This window comes from Blennius ocellaris (assembly GCF_963422515.1).
Source record: "Blennius ocellaris genome assembly, chromosome: 19".
NCBI lineage: Eukaryota > Metazoa > Chordata > Actinopteri > Blenniiformes > Blenniidae > Blennius > Blennius ocellaris.
In genome coordinates this window covers 20,134,776-20,152,542 of record NC_137668.1, presented here as the reverse complement: position 1 = coordinate 20,152,542, position 17,767 = coordinate 20,134,776, and the positions used below count along the sequence as shown (strand labels likewise).

The 17,767-nt window shown below is 41.4% G+C and overlaps 1 protein-coding gene across 1 annotated transcript; it reads left to right on the top strand.

The window, feature by feature from the left end:
• The first annotated feature begins 308 nt into the window (after positions 1–308).
• tfr1b (transferrin receptor 1b) lies at positions 309–13,401 on the top strand. Its single transcript, XM_080514695.1, has 19 exons — positions 309–352; positions 4,116–4,164; positions 4,505–4,700; positions 5,269–5,488; positions 6,442–6,579; positions 7,085–7,169; positions 8,007–8,129; positions 8,274–8,369; positions 8,454–8,593; positions 8,966–9,129; positions 9,208–9,327; positions 9,457–9,542; positions 9,650–9,713; positions 9,794–9,861; positions 9,965–10,029; positions 10,532–10,622; positions 10,770–10,997; positions 11,094–11,243; positions 11,404–13,401. The coding sequence occupies exons 2-19, from the start codon at positions 4,132–4,134 to the stop codon at positions 11,614–11,616; spliced, it is 2,280 nt and encodes a 759-aa protein (XP_080370821.1). The 5' UTR covers positions 309–352; positions 4,116–4,131; the 3' UTR covers positions 11,617–13,401.
• The last annotated feature ends 4,366 nt before the right edge of the window (positions 13,402–17,767 follow it).

The window sequence follows — 17,767 nt, the reverse complement described above, 5'->3', positions numbered from 1 at the left end:
GTAATGCATCAAATCCAGTTACATTTATATTTAACAGGGTTAATATATATATATACTTCATTTGATTTACCTTGATACATTTTGATATTATTTATTACGTCTTTCTTAATCGCTTCATTTGAACGTATTTCCTCGTAAAGCACAGTGGACTGCTTTGTGTCTGAATGATGCTATAAATACATTTGCCTTGCATTACAAGTGAGGAATCTGCCGCCAAACATCTAACCACGCCCCTCACCGTGCGTGTGACGTGCCTATACGATAGTGATGACGCACTGTACGTGAGACGGAAATCCTAATAAGGAGCAGCGCGCTTCCGCACTCGGAGAGGTTGCAGGGTTGTCTCGTGAAGGTGAGCCACTATTTCGAATCAATTTACCACATAAAAATGAAGAATATGTACGTATCTTTGATTTTACTGACGTTTATTGGCTTCGGTTTGTGGCACTGTGGCACGTTTCACGCAATTCCTCGACGTTTTGCTGTCTCGCTCGCTGCATTCATTAAACACCGCCGACATAAACCACTTTAGCTCAATATTAACGTGCTAATTTTTACGTTAACGTCCTTATTTCCTCTCCTAGTGTCCTTGTTTGCGCCCATGAGTGACTGTAAGCCGTGTTCCTGCCCCAAAGCAGTATTGGCGCCCGTCTAAAATGAAGTGAACGCTTTAATATTAATTGTTATAATCATAAAATGATCCGCGTGCAGGTGGCTTCCTGTCTAGGAAGCACGTGGGGTCTCTTCCTGTAACACATGTCCTATATTTTAAAGTTTAACACCGCAAATGTGCCACGACAAGATTATATGTCGTATCGTATGCAAATGAAACATGGCTTGATGTTTGAGGTCAATACCTGAAATGTAATATTTCATATAACCACCAGATATCTCTTGCTATCCAAGCATTCATTTCCCTCTTTTAGATTACCAGTTTAACATATGGATGTTTTTTGCTTTTAAAACTTGATCGTGTGCAGGATGTGTGTGCTTTTTATTGAGTTAATTGAAGATTACTATCTCGTGAGTGGTTCAATAACTTAAAGTTTAATTGCTGAGAAACTGCCACATTTGGTTGATGGTTTTCCTGATTGTATTTTCTATTTATGTCTCATTAAGATTAAAGTTTATATGATTACCTATCAAGGTCAATATATAGTCTAAGAACAAATTGAGTCAGCATACATTTTGTATTCAAAATCCATGTGTGTGTATATATATATATATATATATATATATATATATATATATATATATATATGCGTGTGTATGTATGTTCTACAGCAGCAGTTGAGACATGAAATGTGAGGAAAGTGCAGGTTTGGTAATGCATGTTGACATTTTTTCTTTGCATGTGGCATTCAGGCTTAGTTCCCATCAACGGTTTTTCTTTATTTGGAATAATGATCACGAGGCGTATCAAGACTGAGTTTCTGTTGGCTGTGCACAGAGTAACTGCATCAAACACTCGACACACCTGTTTGCCAACGTTCAGACGGTTGTGTGTACCTGTCAAGCTATTATTAGTAAAAACTGACCAAGCTACCACAAGGCTGTGCAGACAGATGGAAACTCTCTTGGAAGACGGGAGATCTCACACTCTGGTGTAAAATAATCTTTTTATTTTATTATTTTTTTCTTTTATGGTTTTTTTCATTAGGAGAGCAAACACCTATGTTTATTCTCCCTTCAGGCAGAATGTGACTGTCATGTTGCATGAGTAATTGCTGAGGCGGACCTGAGAGCTTTCTAAATGGGTTTTACAGTAAATGCTTCCTCCTTCTCCTCCTCCATGTCTCAGCGGTATGGTTTCAGATTGACAAAAGCTGAAAACAATGCGAGCGCATGTGTTGTGGAAATACAAGGTGAAGGTCGCCGCGTTTTCCTCGTTGAACCTGTCTGTGTGTTTTCCGTGTGAGGTGAAGGTCGCGGCACGTACCGGGTGTTGTCTTGAGACGTTTAATCTCTTTGTGAGGGAATATTTGAGATTCTAAGAAAGGTGAATGAAATTGTTATAGAGTTAAGAAGTAAATGAGGACTGATTGAGGCTGTGCAGCGTAGAATTATTTACCTATACTAGTATTACTACTGCCCCTTTCTCTAAAATAACTTCTACTTTTTTATATGCTCAATAATTTCTGTTTTTGGCTGTACTGAGAAGTTCATGATTTAAATGTTTTACACAGTTCTTGTCTGATGGGAGAATTGCTTTGCTAAAGTCCTGAGAGGAAGCAGAATGAATCCCGTGTTGCCTCAAAGCCCCATTTCACTGCATACTGGTAGTTTTCATAGACGTGATAAAGGGTCTTATGAGAAGTATCAGAATCCTCATAGTGACATTACAGGAGTGAAGGCATAAACCATCAAAACAATCTTTTCTACTTTGGTGGTGTAGTTTATGGCTCTAAAAATATGTAGGACTATAGTTCAGTTAAAAATATTCCCATAATCCTTAAAAGAGAATTAAGTTTTTCTTTCTGTATTGCACTCAAACACTTCTGTGTTGCAGTCAAATGGATACTTAAACGTTCCTCGTGGTTAAACTGCACTGTCACACAGTTCGTTATGAGTCACTTTCCTTTCTGTGTAATATCTGTGTTGCACAATCAATTGATGAATTGTTTCATCTTCAACATCAAAGTGTGCTTGCTCTGGTTTTGCGCCAGAGATCGGTTAAAAAATTATGGCTACCTCTCCAATGTTGAATAAGTCATCTTTTATTTTACTGCAAATGTGACCTGATCTGTCCAGCGATGGACCTCCGCTTCACCCCTGAAGGTCGGCTCTTCTATCCGGCGCCACGATCTCTGCAGCAGATCCCGCAAGTGCCGGAAGTTGAGCGATTGGGTCCCCAGGGCATCAATAAGTCTCTCCTTCCTTCCTGGGAGGACTGTAGACAAATACTGATTAACCCTGCACGATATCAGGGGAACATGTGGGCTGCTTTATAGTAATGCTATGATTTCAGTTCAGACAATTTTATTTATCCCACAAGGGGAAATTAATTTGTAGTTTCCCAGGTAGTACATTCACATTCATGTATGCATTTGGTCAATAAATAAATGGTAATTGAATCATCAATCTGTCAAAGAATTAAGCATGAGACATGGGGAACTGTCAGAATGGCAAATAAAGATCAGATAAGATAAAGAATGAAAGATTCAAATAAAAGGCAGCATCAAATCAGTAATAAACTAAACAAGAAATGTCTCCGAAATAAAATTATTCAAGTTCATTTAGGACCAATGTGTGAACTGGGAAACCCCCAAAAGGGCTGCAGTTTTACTGTAACCAGTCACCAACGTTATTAAGCAGTGAAGCTAAGTAAACATGAAGGTTCCATCCACTGATGACCCCACACAATCAATGTTATTCACTTTGCCTTTCAGTGTTCATATTGTTATGGCTCATCTGTGTACAGGGGTAGTTAATGTGTGTGTGTGTGTGCGGTCTTTTATTTATTAACATTCGTGTTGCCTGTAATCTTTTTAAAAGATGATCAATATCTTATCATTTTGATGCAGGTACACTCATATCTGCTCGCTGAATATAAAACTAGCTCGGTGGTTAGATTTTTATTTCCTGCCACGCAGACTTCACGGATGAATTTGAACACGCTCACACCTGGAGGGTTTATCTTGGTCACAATGGGGAAACTACCAAACACGGCTGATCCAGGAAACGACATTGCCGTGCCGTAAATGCTTGTTTCCTAGAGTCGGTTATGGCATGCAGATCTTCTGGTTTGCCCTGAATATCTACTGCAAAGCTTTATTTTGGGGTTTTATGGACACATAACTTTGTGAAAGCTGCTATTCACTGTGTGAATTATAATTCACTGCTTTTAATGTATCAATCGGTCTTCTGATTTAACTGCTTAACAATGTCGAAGTGACATGAACAATCATGTGTGTGAAACCATTAATTCTTATACTCCTCGTGTTCTTCTTGTGCCTGCTTGAAATAAAAATGTTTCACTCGTTATGAAAGTGGAACTTTTGTAAATGCGGTTCACCACACACCCCATTCTCTCCCGTGCTTCCCTCATTTCATTGCTCCTCCTCTGTGTGTGTGTGTTTTCACAACCTCATGGTCCGTTTGTCTTGTGTCTTCAGCACAGCAGCGGTGACGATGGAGCGAATCAGGTCGGGATTCAACAACATGGTAGGAATATATATATATATATATATATATATTTTTTTTTTTTTTATTATTAAATGTTTATAAATTTTCAAACATAACCATAACACATAAGCTAAAGTATTTCATACTTTATTTTTTGTTTAGCATATATATGTTTCCTCAGGTTTTATTAGTCAGAGGCCATAATTATGCCTCTAAACTAAAAAGTTTCAAGTATTTTGTCACAAGTGTAGAAATAGCAATAACATGTAGTTTTTCCACGAATTTCTCCTGAGATAGGTGTGTGGGCTCTCGGTGAAGCTCTCCTGCAGCTGTTGAATCAGCAGCACATTGCTCTCATACTTGGTCTTATCTTGTCCAGATTAAAAGCGAGCGGTACAGCAGATTCACTCTGCAGCCGACGGAGGACGGCGAGAGACACGCCGAGGTCAAACTGTCTGACGACGCCACCGAGGCCGAGGCGGGTGGCTCGCCGACCTTCAGGCCGGCGCCGGCGCGTACCAGTCGGCGCACTGTTCTTTATACGGTGCTCGGGGTCCTGCTCATCTTTCTTATTGGTGGGTTTCGCTCGGGCAACCTCAACACGCAAAAACCTCAATTTGTCACATTTATTATCAGTTTTAAGGACAAGTTAGTGTTTAATATAATCTTCACTGTAACTGGCTGTTTGCATGTGATTATTTTAGAAAACACAAAACATGCTTGTTAATTTAGTGTTTTTTTTAAAAGGTTGGTCCATTAAAGAAATGTCCTTGTTGTTGGCCTGAAGTGACTTCAGCACTTAAAAAAACCAACTCTGGTCCAAACCGGTTTACAAATGAATTAATAACGATGATGTGGAACAAAAACAATTTGAAGAAGTAGGCAATTATTGTGAAGACGGAAGTAAAACTGACAGTCCAAACTCGTGTTTAAAACTCTGGTGTTTTTCAAAGAATTTCTTTACTGAATTAAACCAGAGAGGCTTCTTTTGGTGTATTTCAGCTAAATATTTAAAATGGCTTGAGCAGAACAATGTTTTATTGAGTCTTTTTGTCTCTGTAACAGGTGAATTTCTGGTCTGAACATGAGTGCCATGAAATGTTTTATTTTTTTTATTTACCGTTTCTCTCTTTTGTCCTCCAGGCTTCCTGGTTGGTTTAATCAGCCACAGTAAACCTCAGGTGGGGCCTGTGAACTGTGCAGCAGCGGCACCAGGCCAGACCACCAAAAACAACCAGAGTCAGGCACCGTCGTCACCCGGACCACAAGCTCCCGTCGCACCCGAGCCTTCCATGGACTGGAGCACCGCCACCCGAATCCTCACGGACAGACTGAGCAGCTCGGCCTTCGACGAGACGCTGAAGTACGCAGATAATTAACACACACACGTCCACAAGCCTACTGATCTCCTTTTGCTCTGTCGTACCTTTTGTGACTCGTTAATTTGCAAAACGCTCCCTGTCAAGTTTTTGTCTACCGTAACGTCACTGGGTCATCTTGTCCCTAACCCCATTTCAGATTACAGCCAAAAATTTTGCTTTGGCATCGTTTTGTGGACAAAAATAGAAATCCTGTAAGCAGTCGGTCAGTATAGTAACTTAGAACTGACAACATCTGTGTAAAGACATGTGCATTATTAGAACGTGTTCATTTTACTAAATATCTTTTCACAAACTTTTAACAACTGATGATTTATCAGCGAAAAGTACAGAAACAACTTCAGGGAGCCAAAGTTTTGTATGCAAATCAAACACAATAAAAGGGCTCACATGTAAATATCGGCATCTTTCATCATGTTAAAATCCAAGAGACGAGGTGGGTTTTAAGATGCAATTCAAAAAGAGATGAAGGTGTCATAGTTTAGAAATTAAAAATAAAGTTATTGATTTAACTTCTCGGAGGGTCGTACTGCACGTTGGACCAGTCTGACAAAGGCGGAAGAATTTCTGTCTTGTGCAACATGTCTCTAACAAGTATTCTCAGGGATCGTTGATTATGAATGACTTGATTGTGGCGCACGGCTGCCAGGCAGGGGTCACCTCAAATGAGGAAAGACTTGCTTTTTAACAAATCCCTCCATAATCTTAGATCACAATCGGCTTTGCTTTTTTCACACAAGGAAATGACGACTGTCGTGTTTTTGTTAAACTCTGAAACATTTGAATTCATTTCCTCTTGAAGCAACACTTTGACATTTACTACAAAGTCATTTAGAAAGCCTTTTCTCGTAAAGGAGCACCACTAGATTTGAGCTTGAGTGCCGATTTCTTTTTGTTTTTTTTAAATATGTATATATATATATATGAATCTCTACAGGCTCTTTGATGTGCCCAGCCGTGCAGCAGGAAGTGTGGAAGATATGCACCTTGCAGACCAGATCTTTAAAACCTTCAATGATCTGCACATGGATCCATGGACGGACATCCACTACGTTCAGCTGCCAACACCAAGCAGGTCCGTACAATCTTCACACCGCATCCAGACTGCTGAACATTGAGAATGGTCCCGACACTGACGTAGCAAGAAATAAAGCACTTCCAGCTGCTCTAAACCAAACCAATCAACAGCAGAAGCATTTAAATGAAAGCTGAATACGAGAGATGATGCTCTGAAGGACTTAAGGTCAAGAATGGGTTAAATTATCTTCACAATTGGCAAAAAAAGCAAAGTTGTTGTCTTTATCATGTCAGTCTCAGGTCTGTTCCTGTTCAGCCGTTTCTGAATGCTGTAATTTATTAATAGGCAGTGCATTGGTTGTGAAAACAATATATATTATACTGGCAATACTCCCAGGTAAATGTGCAATTTTAGATGTATGATATCTAGAGGTGACTTTTAAAAGTTAAAGACTTTACTGAGTTACCAGTTACATTCATTTTGTCTATCGAGCCTTTACAGACCTGTTTTGTGAAGCCACACCATAGAAAATAATCTAAAAGGTTTTTCCTCTGCTCTGCAGCAAACGCTCGAACTTCATTGAATTTGGTTCGGTGGTCTTTAACCAGACGGGGTATCTGGCCTACAGCGCCTCTGACAGGGCTCAGGTGAGTCACAACTCTGAAGACATGTCTTCACCAGAAAGTGTACCATGGCCTTAAAGTAGAACCTGGGATGCCTTTTCATGGAAGTTTTGATATGACTGTTATCGGACTGAACCGTGACTTTTGATGTTAAAAAGCTTTGCAGTCCGACGGCAGGAGGTGTCATTATTACAAACCTGGAGCTATATGTTCATATCATCTCAACCGTATTTCCCTTATCAGGCATTCAATCCTTTCATGGACAAATTGAAGCTAATCAGTCCAAATGTAGGGAGAGTTGTCTTCACTAAGTGTTGGAATGCAACCACATCCTCTGCATTTGTTTTTTTTTGTTTTGTTTTTTTTCATGTATGATTTAAAGCTGTAGATTATTAGCCGATCTTAAATGGTAGTTATTGTGGACTCGACTATTGAAATGTGATTGCGATGGGGGCTCTAACCTGAGGGAAACCGCATTAACTGTTTTCAAAGTTAAACTATTTATCAAATGTATGAAGTACCGATTTATGTTTTTAGTTAAATTAGTGGAATTGTGGAGGATTTCTTGGTGTTTGCAGGTATTATGGGATGAGGCACCCTTGCAAAGGTTTACGTGTTTTTTTTAATCTTATTGAACTATATGTTGCACAGATTGGTAAAAGTATTTATTTATAATGCCTCTATTGGATGTGTACGAGTAATACGTAAAAGTTGTGTCCTTCTCTTATTGTTTATTAAAACAATAAGATGATAATTTGTGCATCGTGTTGAAGATATGGTTCCAGAAATCCAGGCTCCGATGATCGCTCGTGATCCGTCAGGTTTTATTGGTCTGACTCCCGCTCGTGTTTGTGTCTGCAGGGGAAGCTCGTTTACGGTAACTACGGCCGAAAAGAGGACCTGAATGCAGTGCAGAGCAAAAACGTGGCGCTCAAAGGTGCTGTGGTGCTGCTTCGTGCCGGGAAGATCAGCTTCGCAGAGCAGGTATGTCCATTCCAGTCATAAATACTGCTGTATGATCAAGTTCAGAATCGGCATTTCAATTTCTTACACAGGCTTCAAATCACAAACTGAATCTACATTTGCTTTCAATTCTCCAATAGTTTTTTCTTTCCCCCCTTCTCCCAGGTGGATAATGCTGCATCAATGGGTGCCGTCGCTGTCTTGATCTACCCTGACAGTCAAGATTTCGACTACCGCGCCAACACGCCACTCTATGGACATGTGAGTTCAGAGAACCAGATTAACATTGCTGTGGATGTAAATTGGTTTCCCTCTAATTTCCTCTCATTCATTTCCACCATTTAGGTCCATCTGGGTTCGGGTGACCCCTACACTCCTGGATTCCCCTCCTTCAACCACACCCAGTTCCCACCGAAGCAGTCGATGGGTCTTCCCAAGATCCCAGCGCAGACCATCACCGCCAACATGGCCACAACTCTCTTTCGGTACAGCCGATAGCCCACAAAATTCCCACACACACACACAAGCACTATGTGGAAACGGCTGGTACACAAAAAGGAGCTTCACCCAGAAGGTGGCTGCTGGTGGGAATTGTACACAAGATGCATAATCTGGAGTTTCATGTCCAAATGATTTCACAAAGTTCACCACACATGAACTCTGTCAGCTGAACACACACACTTTCAAGGGTCTGGTTGAGATAATTCTACTTTTTATTTCTCACAAGTGAATTCTTTCACCAGCTTAGGATGAAAACTTATGTTGGTGTTGAGATTTCGTGGTGCATTCAATGCGCTTGACAGAATTTCCTTAATCCTGCTGTGTCGATGCCTGAAACTGTGTCTGACCCATTGTAGGAAAATCGGTGGTCCTGGAAGTGACGTCGACTTTATCGGTCGCCTCCCCTCTGTGTCGTACACACTGGGTGGCGTGGAGGATGTGGTCATGGAGGTGAACAACGTGCTGGTCAACAAGGAGATCCACAATGTGTTCGGAGTGGTCAAAGGCTTCACCGACCCCGGTAGGTCTCTTTCTATTGACGCCGTTACGTCCATCTACCACGCGGAGTGCTGAGACCCGTTTTCACATCGAACCACAGATCAGTACATCGTGCTGGGAGCTCAGAGGGACGCCTGGGGCCCGGGTTACGCCAAAGCCACTGTCGGCTCATCAATCCTGATGGAGCTCGCCAAGGCCTTCCACGCCACGGTGACGGAAGGTAAGAGACCTCACCAAGTATTTCACTGCATCAGTAAGGGATACGGATTACTTGGCGCCTCTGGAAGTTTACAAGCCTCTGATTCAGAGTCGAGCCATGAATCTTTCTATCACTGTCTTCTTTCTTTAGAAGGCTTCAGGCCCAGGAGGAGTGTGGTGTTTGCCAGCTTTAGTGCCGGAGAGTTTGGAAGCGTCGGTGCCACCGAGTGGTTGGAGGTAAGAACTCCATGCTTGTTGTGATTTGGAAGCAAAAAATAAATAAAGAAATGCGCCTGATTGAAAGAAGCACAATTTTAATTGTTTTATTCACGTGCATTTCTTAGGCCCATATGGCGTCTATCGGGAAAAATGTCTTTGCCTACATAAGTCTGGACGCACTTGTCTTGGGTATGTACATATTACACACACACACACACGCATATCTTTTTTGTACTGCAATTGTTTAACTGAGTCTCTTCTGACACAAGGCCGTGGGAGCTTCACTGCCTCGGCGAGCCCTTTGCTGTACAGCCTCCTGGAGAGCACAATGAAGGAGGTAAATCGATAAATAAAAACAAAACGTGCTTTTTGGTGATTCAGCTTAGTTCAAACCAGATAAATGGTTTCCTGACTCGTATCTGCTTGCTGTATTCCTGCAGGTGAAGAGCCCTCTTGGCTCCGGCACAGTGTACGACATGGTGGGACAAGAATGGGCGGCTACAGCGTAAGTACAAACCTGCACATGAATTTACTTTACAATATGACAGTGTTGGTAATGAAGACCTCCAGTTGAGGAAAAACACTTGAGGTGAATCTAACTTGTAATTTCTGACGTGGTCTTCATGAAGGACAGTTTCTTAAGCGTTGTGTGTTTCTGGACCTTTTGATGTCATTTGGTCTCGGCTGACTAATATGGATAATTCAAAATGCAAATTGACCAATTTACAACGTTTAGATGTGTGACCTACCAGATAATGACACGATTGCTGTATTTTACAGCAATGTACTATATTCTTATCAAATGTTGAGTTTGTTTTCATCAACTTGAATGTTTTTGACTTAGAAATTAGAGCAGATGATGAGGTTTTGCGAAGCTTTTATTGCAGTCAGTGGTTATTGACACATTTAAAGTCATTGAGTAAAACAACTTCATCTGTTTTTATAAAAACAGGCTTTTTTAGTTAGTTGAATCTGCACAATACTTTATAAATCTCTCCTGTGTGCAGAATGAAGCCAATGACAATGGACGACCCTGCGTATCCCTTCCTGGCTTTTTCTGGAATTCCCGCCATCTCCTTCCACTTTATCTCGCCCAAAGTGAGTCCAAATCCTAACTTTTAATCAATTTAAACAGGGAAAAAAAAAAAACCTAGGACTATCGTCATTAACCATAAATGTCTCAATTTAAACCTTATAATTTGGGTGTTTTTTTTTTTTTTTACACGTGTGTGCTGGCATTTTAAGGTGGAGTACTACACGTACTTCGGCACCAACCTGGACAACATGGATCACCTCCGATACGAAACCGGCCACAGCATCAGCCAGATGACCGCGGCGGCCTCGCAGCTCGCCGGCCGCATGGCTCTGCGTCTCGTCCACGACCACCTGCTGAGTTTCGACGTGAGCCGGTACAGCGGCGTCCTCATGAAGTCCGTGTCCCAAGTCTACAGACGGGTCGGCCAGCTCACAGCGGTCAGCATCTCTTCTTCTTCTTTCATTTCATGTTCAGGTTGTAGCGTTTAGATTTATGGAACAATATTGAAATATGAATGCTTCTCCGTTTTGTAGTCTGGTCGTCTGACGGGCGTTAGTCCCCAGTGGCTGAGCCGAGCACGAGGCTCCTTCATGCGCGCTGCCAGCAGCATTCAAAACTCCATCGCCAACACCGACCTGAATGACAAGGAGGCCTGTCGAGCCATCAACGACAGACTCATGATGGTAATGCGCTGACTCCCACTCCTCTGCTCTGTAGCTGTAAATACACATCAGATTTCAAGCAATCCAAATGATGGACAGTGCGAGGGCCTCGGGCAGGCCATCGGCTTGAGGCGATGATTAGATGGATTACAATTTCCGGATTTTCTCTCCTCGGTTTCAGGTCGAGGAGGGGCTTCTCTCTCCGTACGTGTCCCCGGCCGACACTCCTTTCCGTCACCTCCTGTTCGGCCGTGGCCCTCACACTTTGGAGTCCATCGCTGCGACAGACAACATGACGGAGCTGCACACCCAGCTGGCCCTGGCCACCTGGAACCTGCAGGGCTGCGCCAACGCCATGATGGGAAACGTCTGGGAGCTCGACAACCAGATCTGAAGCGGGTCTCGGCCTCGTGGGCGCGCGCGTGTGTGTGCGTGTGTGTGCGTGTGTGTGTGTTTGTTTGACTGCGTTTTGAAAAGTAAATTAAGTGGAGCTCCAGTACCGGTGTTGAAACACAAGCTGTCAATCAGAGGTCGTCCCTTCCATTAAACTCAGGCTCATCGTCAGTTTTTTAATACGAGAAAAATCCAGGAGGAGACGGAAACTGTGACTTGGCTTTAAATACTTGAAGAAACGAAGCGCTACTGACAAATCGGCCTCCTCTCCTCCTGCAGCGCCCCGACACGCCGAACCAGTCCAAGCAGTCGCTGTGACCTCTTGCCATTGAATCACTGAGAAACCTTATTTATGTTTTACTTTTTTTTTTCTTTTCTTTGTCGGTGGCAGTGCCCGCTACAAAGCTACTGTTTGTTTTATATATTATCGGAAGCAGTGCCTTCCATAATTATGACGGTTATACTGTCGAACCTTAGGGCAGCATCTGCTACACAAACAACTCCTCAACTGTTGCTGATAAAATGGAGCTTCTAAAGTTAAGTTTTTATTCTCCCCGGACTCTCGTTCCTCCTCCTCCTGCATGGAGATTGACTTTAGGCAGTGACTTGCATTGCTCTTCATTCCTCCCCACAATTCTAACTATAAAGGCCAATGAAAAGTTTTATTTGATGTTAGAGTAGTAGAGCAAAAGAGAAATAGTTTAAATATTGTAGGTAAGCCAGGAGACGGAGTTCTCGGTTCTCTCACAAATACATAAAAATTGGATATACTACAGAGATTGTAGAATGACAAAAGTGGAAAGCCCAATAATAAAAACTGAGTTTGATTGGTCAAACACAGGAAAGCCATTTATGTTGCGCAGTCTGCTTTGGAGCAGTTACGATATTATTATCGGGAGCAGTGCCTTCCATAATTAAAAACCCATTATCGGGAGCAGTGCCTTCCATAATGATGATATGACGGTAGTTTTTGCCTACCATTGTGTTTTGTTAGTTTTTTTTACGTGTGTATTTATCGAGGGCAGTGTCTCTCATATTTCGCTTCAGAGTGGAACAACTTATCGGGGACAGTGTTTCCCAGAGTTTTATACTTGACATATTTATTTGTCGTTTTTTTTTTTTTTTTTGTACGGCGGGTGTTTCTGTAGGCAATATGCCGCTCTTGTTGACCTCCATTATGTGTTGTTATCTGCTCATGAGGTAGTGAAACCATCATCGCTTCCAGGTTGCTTGTTTAATTGTGACCGCCTCCCTGGAAGCACGATATTCAGTGTGTTTTTTTTTTTCCTTTTTTCTGCTTGTGTTCCCTGAACACCACATAATACACATGAATTCACTCCACAAGCCACAGTGTGATCTCTGCATGCGTTTCCTCCTTCCAGCATGTTTTCGAGGTGTAGCTTTAATTCAGATCATCTTGTTTTTGGGTTTTTGTTTTTCGCTAATGAACTAAATTTCTTCCACCTTTCTTTCCCAGAATTGCATTAAATTCTCTGAAATTAAATGATTACATGTCTAGTGTAAAATTAACTGTCTGCAGTTATGTAGAATAAAAAAAAAAAAAAATCCAAAACTTAAATGTTAAGATTAAAATTGACAGTCTTTCTGTTTTTGTCTCCCACCCCCCCACATTTCTCTGAATCCTGTGCTAGAAAACTCCCTGGTTACTTTGGGAAATGCGTTTCCATTCACTGTTACGTTCAACATCAGTGCAGCATTCAGCATCTTTCTGTGCTTAAGGTTGTGAGGTTTTAGATTTTTTTGTGTAATAAACCCTTTCGCTTAGCATCTGGCATGTGTCTGCTCTTTCTTTCTATCATAACTTGTGTATGAATATGGAATTTATATCAAGATTTTTTTTTTTATTTGATAAATTGAAGGATAAATCAAAAGTCGTCATTTCGGACGTGTTGAGTAAATCTGAGGGTCAAAGAGGAAATGGTTCGGTTTTACTCATTAGTTTGGTTTCATTCTTTATTGTGATCTCATCTTTTAAATGCAACTGCAGCACTGTGATTAAGTTTAATACGTGAAAATAGTTGTCCCTATTTTATTTTCGTGCTTGAGGGTACTTTCTTTTGGTAAGTAGCATAGATTTTATGGATGAGTTTAGAAGTTTTCTTTAATCAAATATGAAACAACACAGTGAAGTTGTAACCTTTAAATAGCTTTATTCCAAATTAGGCATTTTTGTGTTTAAACATTGTGCCTGTAGATAAGAGACCTGCATATTTACTGTTTTACTGCCTTTTGCATAAAGAGGGGATGTCCACAGTGCAATCAAAAACAACTCTTAACATTGCCCACAAATAATACAATTGTATAATCGTAAGCCCTTTGACAGGCAATTAGAAAGTTAACTAAAATAAATACAGATAAGAATGACCAATATTTTTTAATGAGAATTGTTTAATAAGAATGTTGCCATGGGAGCAAATGGTCTCATTGTTCTGTTTTGAATGCATCTCAACAGTTTTATTTCTTTTTATTGTGTTTTTTATTTTGTGTTTTAATGAGTTCTTCAAATTCACTATAGAACTTGACAAAATTTGGGTTTTCTTTTGACAGTCCGCATTTGTAAATGTGAAATTTCCCAATTAGATTTTTTAAATAACTGAATTATATTACTATTTTTGCACAATGAATTTGCACTTTTTTTTTATTTTACCCAGCATATAATTCTTAATTTCAGTCCATAGTGTAGTTGAATTAGAACAGTAAAAAAAATAAATGACATGATTCATTTTCGTTGTGACAAAATGTATATTTTCCGTTCCTAAAAATTGGAAAAGTCTAAATTACTTATATGTATGTTGTGCAAAACAAATATTATTTTGGTGGGTCGTCGCTTCGTGACGCACGCTGACGTACGCTGACGCGGTGAAATCCCGGCACGCGCACTACGGCAGGGGGGAGGGTGGGGGGTAAATCCCGGAATTAACGGCAGGATGACAAGGAGTGAGCGGCTCCGGTGAATTCAACCGACTCGCATTCACCAGAGTAGGAGGAGGAGGAGGAGGTGGAGGAGGAGGAGGTGGAGTCGGGAACCGTTACTCCCGCTCACGAAGCCCGGGTTGAGGTGGGTCTTACCGGATTGGAGGTCGTTGTTGTGACTGAGGGGGTAAACACGGCTGATGAATAAAAGTAAACAATAACAAACAGACCGCACGGTGGCGCGGTGGTTTAACGGGACGGACTAATCAGCTTTACGCCGACTGGACTAAATTCTTCAGAGAAAAGAGGCTTTTGCTCTTTACCACAGTTCGTGTCTCAGTGTGACTCGGATTCCTTCTGTCGCTCACTTAAATCTCTGCTTGTGATTCACGGTTTTAGTTTATTGTCCTTTAATTGTTAATTATAAGAACGAGTCAGCTGCGGTCCTGTGACGTCAGCCGCGCCTCCTCTGCACGCGCACAAGTAACTGCTGGCGAGCTGCATCATGGGAAATGTAGTATCACTATGACTAGTACTTATAATATAGTTAACAAAAAGATTTGTCAATATTAGTATTGTTATAGCCTCGACATTGTGACTTTATCAATGCTATTATCAAATATAATTCAAATTAAGTTGGGGGTGTCAAACATGTGGTCCAGCGTCAAAGACAAGCGACATAATAATTGATTGTTTTTCACATCTGACGCAAACACATCGCTGGCTTTACCTTAGATTTACAACCATCAGACAAGAAAAGTTTTTTTTTAAAAACAGGTCAAATGAATTCCTTTATACTTTGTATTTCTCTGGGAAATAACCACTGATAATTTCTAAATCATCTTCAAAACTCGTTTTTCCTTTTTCCTATATTTATTTCAGTGTTGATTTGTGTGACCAGTGTGAGACGACAGAACTGTGACGCGAATCTGAAGAAATTCCTCCCTCTTCACCTTACACTTTACTTTGATTCGTCTCTAAATATAATTGGCCTGCGCTCACGTCGTCGGTGCAGGTGGCAACGAGTGAGATCGAGGATGGTTGCTCCTAAAAACCCAAAGTGCCTGACGGATAGATGAAAGTGTCCGGTTCACGCCACTTCTCTCTCCATGTTGCCGAATGCACGATAAATTTAGCTTTCCTATTTTTAGAGCTTCGCCCTCGATGAGGCACGTGCAGCACAGAGATGAAAGCTTTGAATTTTGTTCCCATTTAGGCCACAGATGTGCAGGAATTCGTGCTTGTTCATACGTGAACACACACACACACGCACGCACGCACACACACACACACACGCACACAATATATACAGACACATTGACATGCAGTTCATGCACCAATTAGCCCGTATTCGCTGCCACATGTTGCTTATGGTGACATCAGCTTTTTCAGTCATTAGATGAATGTGAATAACTAAGTACACTATACCCTTAAAAGACTTTATGCAATTTAATGGAGAAATGTCACAGGAAGTGAACAAGCGATTACAATATACAGCAGCTGCAGGAAAACATCAAGCGATGCCTTTCAGGTATAATGAAGATGATTACTCAAAATGAAGTGCTAAAATAAACTTGAGTGCAAAACCTTAACATTTATGACTGTTGCAGACCACATATAAATAGTTACTGTATATTTAAAATGAAAAGCATGTAACAAGCGTGATGGATGTGTTTTATTTCCTCTGGATCCCAACATTATCAGTCTAATATGACAAATTTGGAATTCTTCACCACATCTACTCTGATCTTTTTAAATATTTTCAATACCAGAAATCAAATCCTTTATTTAAGGTCTTGAAGGTGTGGAGTAATAAGGAGGTCTGTGAATGGTATTGGTTGGTATGCTGTTGGTTGCTGTTTCATTTATTATTCATTCATTTTGGTGGCTGCTAAAATGGCCTGCAGCAGCTTCGTATCACTCCTCTGATTCAGAATCACAGCATGACCCAAATACAGAGTATTCCAGTTCAGAGGCAAAATATACTTGCATCTTCTTTTAGGCTTGATAGAAAATATAAAAGCCGGAAAGACCCTGTGATCTTCTATTACAAATGATCTGTGTAATAAACTGATGTCTTGATGTCCCAAATCTTCTAAATAAGTGCTTTTTAACGACAACAGAAAGAGGCAGGCGAAATTAAAATAGGTTAATGAAGGAGTGACAATGAAACAGCAGAAATTAACCCGGAATACTATTAGAAATATTCAGTTGTTTTGAATAATAGGAGGAAAGAATGGACATTAAACTGCTTTTATCCCTGTCTTGATTCAGACTTCTATTAGGTGGAGGACTTGAAATATTTATTGTCAAGTCATCAGAAAATTAGTAACGCAGCCCTCACGGCTAATGCAAGAGGTGTTTTGCATATGATATAGAACAAAGAAAAAATAGCAAATCCTCCAAACTGAGATGCAAAAGTAACATTTTCACTTGATAAATGATTTTAGAAAAACTGCTAGAATGATTGATGGATGCTTTGTTTGATAGGAGGCAGGCATAGGGCCTCTTGAAAAACAAGATTCACCTTAACACACTTCCAGCAATTAGAAAACGTGTGCTTGTTTGGGTTGAGCCGCCTGTATGTCTTTCAAATGCATGCTGGGAATTGTCTCCAAATGTTTTCTTCTTTGGCCTGGTCATCCATCCATTTGCTCATCCCATCTGTTCACCTATTTGTATCTCTGTTCTCTCTCCCTCCGTCCGTCCGTCCGTCCATCCATCCGTCCATCCGTCCATCCGTCCATCCATCCAATCAAGATCTCCCCCACTCCCTCCTGTCCTCTGCTGAGAGCTGCTGAATTATTCAACCGCCAGGCAGCGGAGCCACAAAGAGATGGAGAGCGGAGGAGAGCAGGAGACGGTGGGAGGATAATGGAAAGCTCGGAGGTGTCCGCCGCTGCGTGAAGCCATGAGTCAGCAGGGAGGGAGAGCAGCAGTGGGAGGGAAGACGGAGCCCGTTTATAGATAGACAGCTTTAGGTGATACGGCAGGAGAGGAGCAGGAGCAGGAGGAGCGGCGTCGGATGCCTCCTGGTGTGCTCGTGCCCCTGTGTGTGTGTGTGTGTGTGCATGTGTGCATGCGCGCATCGATTGAGCGGAGAAGGTCATGGAGCCGAGGGGAGATTAGCGAACTAGAACCGGAGCCGGCAGAGCTGACGCCTCCTCTGAATAGCACAGAGCGAGAGAAAGAGCAGCGGAGCGCCGCAACAACAAAAA